Here is a 15672-nt window from a genome sequence, read left to right on the forward strand (position 1 = left end):
TTGAGGTAAACCAGCACAAAAGTGGCCAAAACAGACTCTGAACTTTGATGGTTTAACTCAGGATGGTTCAGTTCTGTTCCTGCAGATCTAATGTCCTGCAGAGTTTAGCTTAATCCAAATCAAACACAACTGAATCAACTAATTAAACTCTTAACAGACATACTGACTTTCAGGCAGGTGTATTAAAATAAGTTCCAGCTGATCTCTGCAGGACAGTGGACTACCAGGACTTACATCCCTGATTTAACTTCATTTAAACTGGTCACCATCATCTTGCTTGACCTTAAGGAATCAAAACATTTCTAAATGCATGGAATGATTTTCTACACTAAACATTTGCTCCTGAAAATGTTAAGCGTATAGTTGAGAAAAATTAAAGCGTAATAATTTACAGAAACCGTCACGTTTGTTGCCTGAATTTAGCATCATGTTATATTTTTTACTAGCAAATTTTGTTTTAAAACTAACATTACAATAAGTTTGTTACAGTATTTATTGTATTTAAACAAAGGGGACTAGAACTATTTCAAATTTCTGAAATGAAGTACTTAATTCATTTATCACGTACATTCAATTACTTTACATTAGGAATGCTTCCACAGTTATTAACAAATACAATAACACTTTATTTATAATTCCTCACGTCTAGCTATCAAGTATAAACACTTGCCCTTCCTAATATGGCGGCGCCGGTTTACCCACGATTCAGCGGCCAATGCGGCTTATGGGGGAGGAGCGTGTCGCGCCGTTTTTTACGTCACTTCCACTCATCTGCAAAACCCGGAAATTCGCATGTTTTGATTCGTGCGATCTTTGCTTTTTCCTCGAGAATCGCTTTGATCGGACATAAACATACAGAGAGACAAGGCGTGTGGTTTTCAGGGCGGTATGGAGGTAAGAAGACGCCGTCGGCGGTAGAGCTGGTTAATATGTGTAGAAACCCCAACCCAGTAAAACTCAACAGTCTCCCAATATAACTTACATTCAGTCCCAACGCACTCCTGCCACTTCAAATGGCCAAACACGTGATTTTATAGATGTAAACACACAAACTAATGTAACATAGGCAGTATCATTTGCATTACAACGATTTAAATAATGACTAGCTGGTAAACTACAAGAGTTCGCCTCTTTAATCTGTTTGCAAATATTGACAATTTAAAAAAAGTTAATTTATTCGAAGTGTAATATATATTATATAATAAACATAAGGTCACTAGAGCCATTTAGTTTACTGTCATAATATGAGTTACTTTAAATGTCTGTTCTCCTTAAAAGGCCTGCGATCATACCATTGTCACCTGTGGAGAGGGGTGTGTGCTGAAGTGTTTCCAGTTAATAAAACACTCGAGTCTGTACTGGGTTACTGGTGTGGTCGTGTTGATGACATTTAAATTGTATTTTGGTTAAGAGAAATTCGCCCTTATGATATATGTGCGTTATTTAATAATAATAATGAGTCGCGATCACCCTGTGACAGGTTTTCCTGAAGTCCCACACACATCCACACAGATCCATTCCCCTCGACTGCGGCTCCTGCTGTGCTGAGATCAGACAGTTTTTTCACGATACCCTCTAATTATTTTCACAAGAACATCTGGTCGTTTTTGCTGACAAACGTGGTGTTTTGTGGTATTTTCCTCTGTAAATCGAGAACATATGGCGCATTTTTCCATGTGAGGTGCTGTCATTCAAATCGATGCGGATCGGCGCCGTTAACGTTATAATCAAACAGGACTGAATTAGTTCTTCATTGTGATTTAAATAGCGCAATATGTGTTTTTGTATGTGTTGTGAGGATAACGCGTATGTGTTTGATCGGTACCGCAGTGTGCGGCAGGCCTGATAATCGGACGCGTGTGTCTGATCTAATCTTGGAGACGTCACGAGCGTCATGTCTTTGACAGATGTGTAGCTCTCGCGTTCAACTCTTCTGCTACTCTTGAGTTTCGTTATGGATCTAAATTTTTACTCGGATCTTTCAGACGGAAACGGGAGGTCCGATGAGTCTGAGTTTCTGGATCCTCACGCGTTTAACGGATTTGACGCGGTTCAGAAGGTGACCGTTCCTACACGAAACATCAGGGAATTTTATTTTCAAACATCGCATGTCATGGATATTCATATAACCCTGATGTCCTGATCCTTGTTTTGATATTTGTAGTTGTAGCTTTAAGACAGATGTTTATTATTGCTTTATTTCTAGACATTTTTACAAATCTGTATCTAGTGACTTAAAGTTCACTGAAACACATCTGGTAATGGTGGAAACCCTGAATACAATGATGGTGTCAGGTGTTAATCTGTATACAATGTTTATTTGGATCACACTGCACTTAAAATAACTCATGTATGTTGATACTGGAGAGATTCAAACCTTTCTGAAATGTCTTTGTTGTTCAGTTCCCAGGAGGAAGTGATAACTACCTGACCATCAGTGGAGATGGACATCACTTCCTTTCATCAGAGGTGAAAACACCTGCAGTGAACACCAACCTTTTACTAAACACACACCTGCAGTGAACACTAACCTTTCACTACACACACCTGCATTGAACACTAACCTTTCACTATACACACACACACACACACACACACACACACACACACACACACACACACACCTGCAGTGAACACTTACCTTTCACTACACACATCTGCTGCAGTGAACACTAACCCTTCACAACACACACCTGCAGTGAACACTACTCCTGCAGTGAACACTAACCTTTCACTACACACACCTGCAGTGAACACTACTCCTGCAGTGAACACTAACCCTTCGCTACACACTCCTGCAGTGAACACTACTCCTGCAGTGAACACTAACCCTTCGCTACACACTCCTGCAGTGAACACAAACCTTTCACTACACACACCTGCAGTGAACACTACTCCTGCAGTGAACACTAACCCTTCGCTACACACTCCTGCAGTGAACACAAACCTTTCACTACACACACCTGCAGTGAACACTACTCCTGCAGTGAACACTAACCCTTCGCTACACACTCCTGCAGTGAACACAAACCTTTCACTACACACACCTGCATTGAACACTAACCTTTCACTACACACACCTGCAGTGAACACTAAACTTTCACTATACACACACACACACCAGCAGTGAACACTTACCTTTCACTACACACACCTGCATTGAACACTAACCTTTCACTATACACACACACACACACCTGCAGTGAACACTTACCTTTCACTACACACATCTGCTGCAGTGAACACTAACCCTTCACAACACACACCTGCAGTGAACACTACTCCTGCAGTGAACACTAACCTTTCACTACACACACCTGCATTGAACACTAACCTTTCACTATACACACACACACACACACACCTGCAGTGAACACTTACCTTTCACTACACACATCTGCTGCAGTGAACACTAACCCTTCACAACACACGTTTGCAGTGAACACTACTCCTGCAGTGAACACTAACCCTTCACTACACACACCTGCAGTGAACACTAAACTTTCACTATACACACACACACACCAGCAGTGAACACTAACCTTTCACTACACACACCTGCATTGAACACTAACCTTTCACTATACACACACACACACACCTGCAGTGAACACTTACCTTTCACTACACACATCTGCTGCAGTGAACACTAACCCTTCACTACACACACCTGCAGTTAACACTACTCCTGCAGTGAACACTAACCCTTCACTACACACACCTGCAGTGAACACTAAACTTTCACTATACACGCACACACACCAGCAGTGAACACTAACCTTTCGCTACACACACACACACACACACGAGGGAATGAGGGAGTTTTTAAATAATTACTCTTGCATGTATGTACAGTATGTTTACTCCAAGCGTGCCGCACAAGCCTTGAGACCAACAATTTTTTTTTATTACACTTCAATGATCTTTTTTTCGAAGCTGGTTTCTGTCATTTATTGTAGTTTTTATCACGCTGATGTACATTCAAATGTTTGTTTTTAAAATAGGTTTGTGTTTAGGTAGTTATTAAATGATATAAAAACAGTGGTGTCACGTCATGATTGACAGCTGTGATATCGTGTGATATGCGCATTCTGCGAGGGTGGGATCTTGATTTCGCAGCTTCACTTCCTGCACGCTACTGCGCATGACTGGTCCTGAAAACGCTACTGCGCAGACTCAAGACCCAAGATGTCAGTGCTATATCAGGACACTGGCGGCTTCACTTTTCACCAATTGAAGAGAGCAAACAGGCGTCGTCCATCTTTTTTTACAGTTTATGGTTTACTCTCACTACAGGCACTAGTGCAGAAGTGATAATGTTCATGATAATGTCTTGGTAGATGTTCCACACCCCAAGCCTGGGTGATGAGGAGTTGGAGATCCCGCCAATTTCACTGGACCCGGACTCTACGCTCGGCGTCTCTGATGTGGTGGCTCCTTTTGGAGAACTGGGCGACGGTGGTCACTCATCTGGCGTTCCCGTGAATGCTGTGGTCGGAGGGAATGATCCTTCTTTTGCCTCCACGTTTGTGAACGCACCCTCACAGGGACTCGAACATCTCAGTCTGATAAGTCAACAGCCCATACTGGGATCCACACTTGGAATGGTGCGATATAGAAATCAATGTTTATTAATAAAGCGTGCATGCATTCACATTGTCAAGAACTGAAAACCTTTATAGCTTAATTTAAAAGCATTTCTCATTGCAGGATCTTGGCCATCCCATTACTTCACAGTTCAGTAGCTCTTCACCAATGACCATCGATGTCCCGCTGGGTGACATGAGCCACAGCTTGTTGGGACACAATCAGCTAACCACTATTGACCAATCAGAACTCAGCGCTCAGCTCGGGTTGAGTCTGGGTGGCGGCACCATTCTGCCCCGCCCACAGTCACCTGATCAATCACTGTCAGCCGCTGACTCACCGTCTGATTCGATTCAGGATGATGACGTGGACGATTTTAGACGAGTGAGTAACAACAAACACATATTTTGAAAACACGAGCAATACACATGATACTTTGAACACATATTTTGAATTTGCCCCCTTCGGAAGAGCAGTCATGATTTATCAAAAAATGTTTATCTTTTTTTATATTTACCTTAATTTAACACTTTTCAAGTTTTGATTAACTAATACTCTAATCAACATGGGCATTGACAAATATGCATGTTTATTATTAGTGAAAGAGTCAGATTTTTTGGGTTGAAAAAGAAAATCACTGAATCCATACTTTAATATCATTTAATTAATAGATTTAGCACACAAAGTAAAAAATAATATGAATTTATGCAAAACTTTTTTCTTTCTTTTATTGTTTGATTGACATTGAGACAGACAGCTTTAAGATCTACTGTAATGCAAGGATCTAATATAATCTTAAACATCAGAAATTTTTCTCCAACAGTTTATCAAACATTTACTTCAAACATAAAAGATTAAATCTGTGAGAAATTCTTGTCAAAACAGATATTTCATTCAGTCTATGTGTGCTTATATCGGGCTTGCACACCTGTGTGAATGCTTTAGATGTTTAAGTTAGTGCTAGGAAGATGGTTTTTGAGTTTTGTCGCTCTTAATAACTCTTTTAACATCAGTCAGGTCCTGCACTTTATTTTCTAATTCCTGCATGTTTTAAAACCCAAACCAAAATCTAAGACGCGTGTGTGTCCATGCCACACCTCTTAGAAAACGTATAAATCAAGATCATTTCAGATGTTTATTGACTATTTACTGTTATCCAAAAACATGATAGGCTTAGGATCAAACAGAGATTGCATGTTGCATTAAGCACACGTTAATAAATTTGTGTTGTTAAAATAAATTTTACGCTAATTGCTAAATAATGCGCTTATTTTGACAGCCCTTATTAGTACGCACACGTATGTACATATTAAAGAAGTAATTGCATGTGTATATACATTTGTATATTTATATTAGGGCTGTCAAAATTAACGTGTTAATAACGCGTTAACGCAAATTCATTTAAACGCCACTAATTTTATTAACGCGCAATTTAACGCAACACGCAATTTCTGTTTGACCCTTGGTCTAGCCTACAGCTGGATGAATTGAGACACAGCAAGTGACCTGCGCTGTCTAGATGAGTCGGAGGTTTTTCATAAAAATAAGAACATTAAGAACTGTCAGATTCCAACAAATCATGCATTGTTTTGAAGTTTTTTAAAGCAGACATATCATGCTTTTAAATCTGTCCTTTTTACATATAAATCATCTATTTGTGGTCTATATAAAGCGAAACTGCAAAGCTTGGGTCTGAATTCCTCATTATTATAGCCCCACAGGCCCCCTTTCTACCCCTTTTCTGATGTGCATCTGAGAGCAACTCGTTTTGGTGCTGTCTTTTTAAATGCACGTCATACCCTGCCCCCTCTCCAGGTTGCAGGTGACACTCGGTTAAACTCAACCCCGTTCGGCCATTTTTGTAGTTTTATAGCAGAGATACGATTATCTAGCGGCACAGAAACTTTTTATTCACTCGTTATTCACAAAATGTCAACAACGGAAGACTTGTCCATCCAGCCTTATATGTTCACGCCAGAGTCGGAAATGGAGCGAGATGAAAATGAAGACGACGAACCTGCAGAACAACTTCTTCATATGGAGGTATTGCAATGGTGTGTTAATGCCGGCTGTCTTATTTCAGAATATTAACAATTATATAGTTGACTATCATTCTTAATTAATTGTAAGTTGTTGTAATATGCTATAACTTAATCCCGGGTTGATGACCACATGCGACATCCGCAGGCTGCAGCCTTCGGATTGAGAAACAGCACTGCTAAACCATGACAACCGTGTACTTTACTGTTTTTAAAGTTATTTACAGCTTACCGAAGTGCTCTGCTCGTCGTCTCCAAAGATAGAAGTAATTGACCCCTCAATCAGACGAAGTCTATCGGCAAATCCTACTTTATACTGGTGGAGTTTGGTGAAATAGTTATCCTTGAAGTGCTTCGCGCACTAAAAAATGACATTTCTGTGAAAAATAAAACTCAACCAGGCACAGGTTCAACAACCGAACATTTTGATTTACTCTCTCGTAACTTCTGCATCCTTGAGCTTGGACTACAATATCGCAGCGAGAAATTGAAAATGGCGGATTGCTCATAGTGTTGGGCTGGAAGTCGATGTCCTTATTTAGCGGTTCCGCTGCAAATACTGTGACGTAATTGTTCAAAAAACGTAATAGATAATAGAAAAATCTGAACCGGTTGGAAAATATGACCAAAACAGAATATAAAGATATCAACAAAGCACCTGAAGAGACTAATTTCAACTTTTATGTACTTATAAACACTACAAATATACAACAAAATGCATTTAAGAGCTAAGAAAGTGGATTTAGCATGATATGTCTCCTTTAATAGAGAATGTTAAAATATAAATAATGACTTTTTGAGAATTTACTCATCCCAACTCAATTTGCCAGCACAAATGATGCAGCAGCAAAGAGAAATGGAGAAAGAACAAGGTCTTCTAAACAGAAAATCATATATAAAACTATGGCTGATGGTTGTGTTGAAAATGTAAACAGGCTGTTGTAAACACACATTTGCATATAGCATATATATATTTGTCCAAATTCATGTTGATTAGAGCATTAAAAACTTGAAAAGTGTTAAATTAAGGTAAATTTAGAACAGATAAAAATGTGAGATTGATTTGCGATTGATCGCAAGTTAACTCATGAAGTCATGCGATTAATCTAATAATTTTAATCTATTGACAGCCCTAATTTATATATAATTAATGTTATATATAAATTTAAATACTTAATATATAAATATACTTTTTTCTTAAAAATTACATGTATGTGTGTATGTTTATATATACATAATTATTATACACACTACACACACACATGATTTTTATTCTGCAAACAAAAATATTAATCGTTATGCAGCCCTAATAAATTGCAATATTGAAATGCAATTTAAAGAGTGACAGTGAAATATAATTAATATAAGATATAAATATATAACATTTTAAATGACAGACATCAAGATTTGAATTTAGCTGTAGAGTGTCATGTACTTTATGAAGATGAGTAAATATAGTAACCACCAATAAGGCCAAATCCCCTGTGTTATTGAAAGAAAGCCCTGGTGAGGTGTTTGTTATTCTCTCTTATATAAAGGGTGATGCCGAGTGACTTCTGATGCTGTTCTTCTCCTCTCTTTCTCCTCCCATCCGTCTTTCTGTCTGCTTCAGAAGAGCATGCTGATGGATTCGCCCGTCTCTCTGTCCGTGTCTTCAGGCGTCGTCTCTCTCTCTCCCTCCGTGTTGGATCCACCCGTCATCGCTCCAGCGCCTTCCCCTGCTCCTGTACGGAAAGCCACCGGAGGGGGTGGAAAAAAAGGCAGGAAAAAGAAAGACCCGAACGAGCCGCAGAAACCCGTCTCGGCTTACGCTCTGTTTTTCAGAGACACCCAAGCTGCCATCAAGGGTCAGAATCCCAACGCTACGTTCGGAGAGGTTTCCAAGATAGTTGCTTCCATGTGGGATAGTTTGGGGGAGGAGCAGAAACAGGTAGGCACATCTGATCTGAACTGTCTTTAATGAAGTGACATTTTTTTGTCATCTTGTTTATTTGTTTACTGTTTTTTACTCCCTCAGGTGTACAAGAGGAAGACGGAAGCTGCCAAGAAGGAATACCTGAAAGCACTGACTGCTTATAAAGCGGGTCAGCTGTCTCAGGTTAGTCAGTGTTTATTGCTCAAACACAGTTGTTATGAGTAATAATTATGAATCAAACTCACTGTAATGTTGTTGTTTTCCAGGCCACTATTGAAGTGATGGATACAGCACCATCTCCACCCGCAGCCCCTGAACCCCCACCCACCGCAACACCCACACGCTCCTCACGCATCCCGCTGCACGCACCGGACAACAACACCATCACCAACATCTGCACCTCCAACATCATCTTAGACCTGCCGCAGGTCACCACGCGCTCGCGCACGGGGGCGCACAAGCCTGCGACGACGGCCCCGCCCCCTACCGCTCCCTCCCTGCCCGCCGTTACTAAAATAGCACTTCCCAAACATCAGGCGCAGTCCTCGCCATCAGCCGCCACACCTCCGACCGCTCGCCAGCCTCCTCCGCTCCAGCAGATGCAGAACACGCCCCCACCTCCACGTCTTCAACAGATGGTACATTCGCCGGCCCCGCCGCCTCTCCTGGCAAAACCGCGCGGGAGTGCCGGTGCGGGACAAGTCATTGCCACGGCACCACCGCCTCCTCTCAAAATAAAGATAGTTCATGCCCCCGTGCAGATAGATTTGAACTCGCAGATCATTGTGACGACTCCCGGCACGACACCGATCGCTTCCACCGCAGTGGAGGAGTCACAGTCTACTGCTATGGTGGAGGCGTTATCACCATCAGCAACAGAGGAGGTCGCCGAAGAAGCGGTGAGTCCCATTCTTCTTAAACTCTTAAGTAAATAAGTTTTCTCACCCTAACTTTAGATCGCAGAGCTCCAGACTAACTTTTTTCACTACGAGCACAGTGGCCCCCAACTGAAAATTTTAGGGGCTCAACCAAAAAATTTAGGGTCACACATCGTAAATCAACATGCTAATCAAATAATGACATTTCTACAAATTTCCCCTGTATTATTAATAAATACTTTAATGATAGATGCAGAAAGTACAACGTGCTGTTTCAAATTCAGTGTCACATCACAAAAAAAGGTCAAATTTACTGGTCGCACATGTGCGACTGGATGTAAAATTCAGTGGCACACTCTCAAATTTTGGCGGCAAAATGCCACCATTTGGGGGCAGTCTGGAGCCCTGGATCGGCATGACATGAGTGCCGTAAAATGTAAAAGTGTGTTTATTAGCGGTGGCACGGTTCACAAAACCCTCGGTTCGGTTCGTATCACGGTTCTATGGTCACGGTTCTCGGTTCAGTACGGTTCTTGTTGTTAATTTTTCTTTAAATTTTTAACACTCCAGAAATGTATTATCTTATTAATGTATTAATTATCCATAATTTAGGATACAGTATTAAAAAAAAGTTATATCATGTAATCATGCACAAACTGAATTTGACTTTAAGCACATTGGACCATCTCTGAGGAAAGCCAGATGAGATTTTGATAGAGCAAGAGGGAAGACATTGATGATTTCAACATTTATTTGGCAAAAAGAGAATGTGTAATGCCATCTACATAAACTTTATGTGCATTTTTAGCACACAGAGATAACTTGCATTTATTAAAATGCCAACTTCAGTGTAGCTCTTAGATTTATCACTGAGAGGCTGCTTTAATACTAAGAGATTATGTGGACGAGAGAGAAACATAACCTTTGCACCTGAAATATTTAAATCCGTCTCTTTTGTCCACTTTTGACCCCTTCTGACCTGATTACTTTGAGGGGAAATTTCTGAAATAAGATCGCGCAACTTTCACACGCTAGCAAAATGAAACTACGCGGAAATCAGCCGCTTTCATTTTATCAATGAAAGGCTTAAAATAGCGCTGAATACGAAAAGACGTAAAACTTTCAGTACCTCAGATAAATGGTCGGAGAGAAGGCGGTCTCCTGTGGCTGTTGGAGCATATTCAACCCATAGACTGCAGTTCAATCTATTGTTTTATTTCCGCTGTCACCATAGGTAACATGAAATAAAAATATGTTTCCACACACCAAACTTATACGACGCTGGCGCATCCTCCAACTGCGGGCAGACTTCCTTTTCTCTCCCACTTGCCATTTCTACACGTAACATAACCTGCAGTACTTATACTCCAAACCAGTCACCTCTTCTTTCGCGCGAAAGGGAAACACGCTATCTGAGGTCACATACAGGGCATGAGACTACATTGCGCATGCCATGAACCGTTGAACCGTGCCGCACACACGCGCTCCGAATCGAGACAAGCGAACCGAACGGTTCTGATTTTTTTCATGGACCGTGCCACCCCTAGTGTTTATGTAGATGAATAATAAGAGTTCTTTACATGATAATGACATATCGTGAGCCTCAAAGGCTCGTTTCCACTGTACGCGACAAACAACAGCCGATAAACCGGAAGTCATTCATTCCCTATGGAGAGTAACAAAGGGGCTGCATGAGGTGCCTGCAGTCTGCGGATGCATATTTTTCGGAGCGATTTTGAGTGTTGGATACATTAATATGTTATTTCCAACAATATATTGGTGGTCTTTACATATATGCATAGCTGTTTATTGTTTTATTCATTTATTTATTTTACTATAGTGAATATTGATAGATTAAAGGCTCTTGCGCTGAAATGAGCTTCTCTCACATATTGGCACAGATTTACAAATTAACTAAAATTTCATTACGACTGCCACTAGGGGGTGAACTTTGACAGTCGTGTCCTGGAAAGGTGGCTCAACGCGATTGTTTCCTTTTTATGTAAACCTAATGCATGCAAAAGACCACTGGCCTGAAGTTCTGCTATTGACTTTATAGTTACATTTTGCCAGTCCATTCTGAAAAAAACACAAACTTACCATTAACAATCTCCAAACAATTAATAATTCCTCAAAATCTGTATCTTCATCTGATACAGACTCAAACATAAAATCTGTTTACAAACACACAGAGCTACTGAAGGAGCTGCTCTGAGAAACAACCAATCAGAGCAGAACTCAGCATTATTATTCATGACCCTTTCAAATAAGGTAATAGTAGATCATTTCATTCTAAAGGATAAATCCTAAATGGACATGTAAAACTGACTTTGGATAATTTTTGCAGTTAATAAAGCCACAAACCTTCTGTGTAGATATCAGAGAACAATTTAACAGATTAGTCCATTTTCTTAAAAAAAAAAAATCCAGATAATTTACTCAGCACCATGTCATCCAAAATGTTGATGTCTTTCTTTGTTTATTCGAGAAGAAATTATGATTTATGAGGAAAACATTCCAGGTTTTTTCTCATTTTAATGGACTTTAATGGACCACAACACTTAACAGTTTTAATGCAGTTTTCAACACAGCTTTTAAGGACTCTAAATGATCTCAAAAGAGGCATGCGGGTCTTATCTAGCGAAACAATTGTCATTTTTGGCACAAAAAAGCACTTTTGTAACACGTGACTTTTCTACGTCACTACGCAATTACGTGAGGTCGTGCTGGCGTGTCACAGGGCAGGGGAAGATGAGAAGTTGTGGTTTAAAAGTGCATATTTTTTATTTTTCTTGCCAAAAATTACAATCTTTTCGCTAAAATTGTGCTGAAACTGCATTTTTAAACTGCATTAAAACTGTTAAGTGTTGAGTCAAGCCTTAAGTTTTGGGGTCCATTAAAGTCCATTAAAATGAGAAAAACCTGGAATGTTTTCCTCAAAAAACATAATTTCTTCTCGACTGAACAGAAAAAAACATCAACAGTTTGGATGACATGGTGGTGAGTAAATTATCTGGATTTTTTTTAAGGAAATGGACTAATCCTTTAACAGATTATATCAATTCATTCTTTGGTACACAGACACACACACACACACACACTGTCTCTATGATATAATGAACATTTATTGATGAGGTGATAAGACAGTGATGCATGCTGATCTGTCTCTTTAAATGTAAAGCGTGTTTATCATCATCTGTATGTTTGTTTGTTCTTCAGATGGAGGTGGAGTTAAATGTTTCTCCAGGTCCAGACGTGACTCCGTCAGACGCTCCCAGTGTTTGCATCCGGGCCGGCTGTACCAATCCCTCTATTGAGAGTAAAGACTGGGACAGGGAATACTGCAGTAATGAGTGTGTGGCTACACACTGCAGGTACACAAACATTCACACCTAGAGTTGGGTTGAGAAAAAGTCCATCTTTATAAAAACGGTCTTTGACGTGGAAAAGTGCTTAGCGCCACCTCAGGGTCTGAGCGGGTGTACGCACTTTTGCTTGTCTGATTGCTGCAGGTTTTTGAAGATATAAGCCATTTTTGAAAAGGATTTAAACATTGACAGGCGCTCTTTGACTCAGTTTCATCACATTATGGAGTACATTGCGTTTCAGGTTTAGCTGCGCTGTGTTTTGATATGTTTGTTTGTTTGTTTTCATCTGCAGAGACGTGTTTATGGCCTGGTGTGCGATCAGAGGACAAAACTCAACGACTGTAACATAGAAACATCACAGACAGACGGACAGACAGAGCTTTAGGCTTTGACATAAAAATATCTGAAAGACCATCAAGAGCTTATAAACTCTATGAGGAACAGATGAAATAAAACTGAATGGTCAGCGAGAATAAGAAACATGAAAACTCCATCATGGGACTTCCATAAAATGAAATTTATGGTAAAAAAAAAAACGTTTTATATATTTTAAAATGTCATAGTTGTTTATCTGATCCTGCAGTGTTTGTTTGTCATCGATTCAGACAGATTTTCTATCTCTTTATCTCTGTGTGTGTGATAATGTGAGTCTACTTAAATGCAAGTACACAAGATTAATGCATGACCGATAATGACTTGCTCAACATTTCTATTCTGTCTTAAAGGTGCAGTGTGTAATTTTTAGAAGGATTTCTTGACCGAAATGCAAAATAATATTCGAAACTATATTATCAGGAGTGTATAAAGACCTTTCATAATATACCGTTATATGTTTATTACCTGAGAATAAAACGTTTTTACTCTACATACACCAAGGGTCCCCTTACATGGAAGTCGTCATTTTGTGCTTCCATGTTTCTACAGAAGCCCTTAACAGACAAACTTTTTTACTAAGTTGTCTCTGGCGATGACATGTTTGTCCCGTGGCGGCTACCGTAGCTTCTCTATGTGTTTCAAAAGCGAGAGGTGAGGAGTGGACTGAGCCGTTGGTTGCAATTCACCACCTCACCACTAGATGCTGCTGAAATTTACACACTGCACCTTTAAGAAAACGATTTTAAATCAACTTTTAAACTAATAATGCAAAGACTGATGAAACAAAGACATCATACAGGATTGTTGTTTTCTGCGTTTGATGCCCTTCACTATATTTTAATCTGAATAAGTGTGTGATTTAAATAGCACACAAAATGTACTATGGTTACAGTAGTTTATGCTCAACTGGTCTTCTGACTGCTGTTACCATTACTGTAAAACTGATAATGTTCAGGTTGCATCCCGTTAAACTAAATGAAAACAATTTCTGATTTATTATCATTTTACTGTAGTAACACTGACTGTAGAAAATATTAATATTATAATTGAAATATTCTGAAAATTAAGAAACATTTAAGGTGTTTTATTATCTTGCAAAGCTGTTGGATAGAAATGCAACTTTGTCAGAAAATGCAAAGTGAATAACTGGAAACAGATTTTATACTGGTAAAGAAATACTTTTCCAAAAATTCTGAAAAATTATTCATGTATGGATTTTATAAGAGGATGAATTTACATAATTCATTTGTTGTTGTGTGTTTAGACTCTTTAAGTTTAATGTCACTTATTCAGATGAGTAAATTGTGAAATGAACAATCAAACGTAAAACAAAATTAAAGTGTGTTTGTGTCTCTTATATACATAAATGTATATATGTCTATGTCTAATGTATAATAATGAATAGTTGATGCAAACTTTTTTTGCTGTGTATAGATATTTTTATCTTTATTAAAAATACCCATAAAATAATTTAATTTTCATGAATTGTGAAGAAATGTTTTTGTCTTAACCTCACTTTTTGCTATGTTAGCAAATGTGCAGATTTTAATGAATAACGAAATAAATGGATAAAGTTTGAGTTGTTGTTCTTTCTTGTTACACATGTTTTAAGATTGTAGTGAATTGTGTATTATTTAAACTTTCTGAATTCCCACGAGCAGTTTATGCATTTAAATGATGACCTGTAAAACAATCAATCCTCTGAAACATCACTTCAGTTTAAAGTCATTTAATAATTTAATCTACAGTGTGTTATATGGGATATATTATATTAGCATGTTATATGGTATTGAGACCTATATTGTATATCTAAACCTTTTTTGACTCGTTGTCCTTAACAGTATTGGAAGCTCCTCCTCTTTTTTTTAATTATGTTTTATATACCAAATTAAATATTCAACAGCTTAACATCACAAAAAAATATGTTTATAAATAACTAAACATGCTGGAAGTCATTTTGAGGTCTTTATAAAGTTTATTAAAGCACTCTAGTAGAACCCATATTTAGTCCTTATTAAAAACTGTGCTCACTAACGTTTATTGTTTACTAAATAATGAAATAAACTGTAAATATTTTGAATATTTGGCCATTTACATAGTTGTCTTTTATGTATTTTTATGGCCCATATGTCAAAAAAATAAATTTTTAAAAATACATAAATTTTGAAATATGTTTACAAAAATTTTTTCATCAATTTATTTTTGGCCATTTTTTGTATATTTTGAACTATATTTTAAAAATAAATAATGCATTTATATTCACATTGCATGTAAGAAATACTTTGTATGTTACGAACCTGTAAACATAACCGATGGTTTCTCAGACAGGGATTATCTTAAAACAGGACTAGGCCTTAGTTTAATTAGGAAACATAACTAGTTTGAACAAACATTCCTTACTAAAAACATTACTTGTTTGAATTTTGAGGCAAAACAAAGGGCACTGATGTATTTTAAGATACCGGTATGTCAGTGCAAGTTGTTTTCAGTTTGAACAGCTCTTACATTTA

At 38.5% G+C, this 15672-nt stretch overlaps 1 protein-coding gene across 3 annotated transcripts; it reads left to right on the forward strand.

The window, feature by feature from the left end:
• Nucleotides 1-766: 766 nt before the first annotated feature.
• Nucleotides 767-13937, forward strand: tox4b (TOX high mobility group box family member 4 b). Of its 3 annotated transcripts, none has more exons than XM_065261894.1 (9): nt 767-894; nt 2404-2469; nt 4341-4607; nt 4711-4971; nt 8239-8556; nt 8644-8724; nt 8808-9440; nt 12639-12793; nt 13080-13937. In XM_065261894.1, the coding sequence occupies exons 1-9, from the start codon at nt 889-891 to the stop codon at nt 13135-13137; spliced, it is 1845 nt and encodes a 614-aa protein (XP_065117966.1). In that variant the 5' UTR covers nt 767-888; the 3' UTR covers nt 13138-13937. The 3 variants fall into 3 exon arrangements, with proteins under 3 accessions (XP_065117966.1, XP_065117965.1, XP_065117964.1); XM_065261893.2 differs by lacking the exon at nt 767-894 and adding an exon at nt 1298-2059 and having other exon boundaries at nt 8242-8556; XM_065261892.2 differs by lacking the exon at nt 767-894 and adding an exon at nt 1310-2059.
• Nucleotides 13938-15672: the final 1735 nt, after the last annotated feature.

The sequence above is a fragment of the Paramisgurnus dabryanus genome, chromosome 2 (genome assembly GCF_030506205.2).
Source record: "Paramisgurnus dabryanus chromosome 2, PD_genome_1.1, whole genome shotgun sequence".
NCBI classification, from domain to species: Eukaryota; Metazoa; Chordata; class Actinopteri; order Cypriniformes; family Cobitidae; genus Paramisgurnus; species Paramisgurnus dabryanus.

Coding starts and splice junctions, on each gene's coding strand:
- tox4b (XM_065261892.2), top strand. CDS start 1,955: ATGGATCTAAATTTTTACTCGGATCTTTCAGACGGAAACGGGAGGTCC. Junction 2,470..4,340: donor ATCACTTCCTTTCATCAGAG/GTGAAAACACCT, acceptor ATGTCTTGGTAG/ATGTTCCACACCCCAAGCCT. Junction 8,557..8,643: donor TGGGGGAGGAGCAGAAACAG/GTAGGCACATCT, acceptor TTACTCCCTCAG/GTGTACAAGAGGAAGACGGA.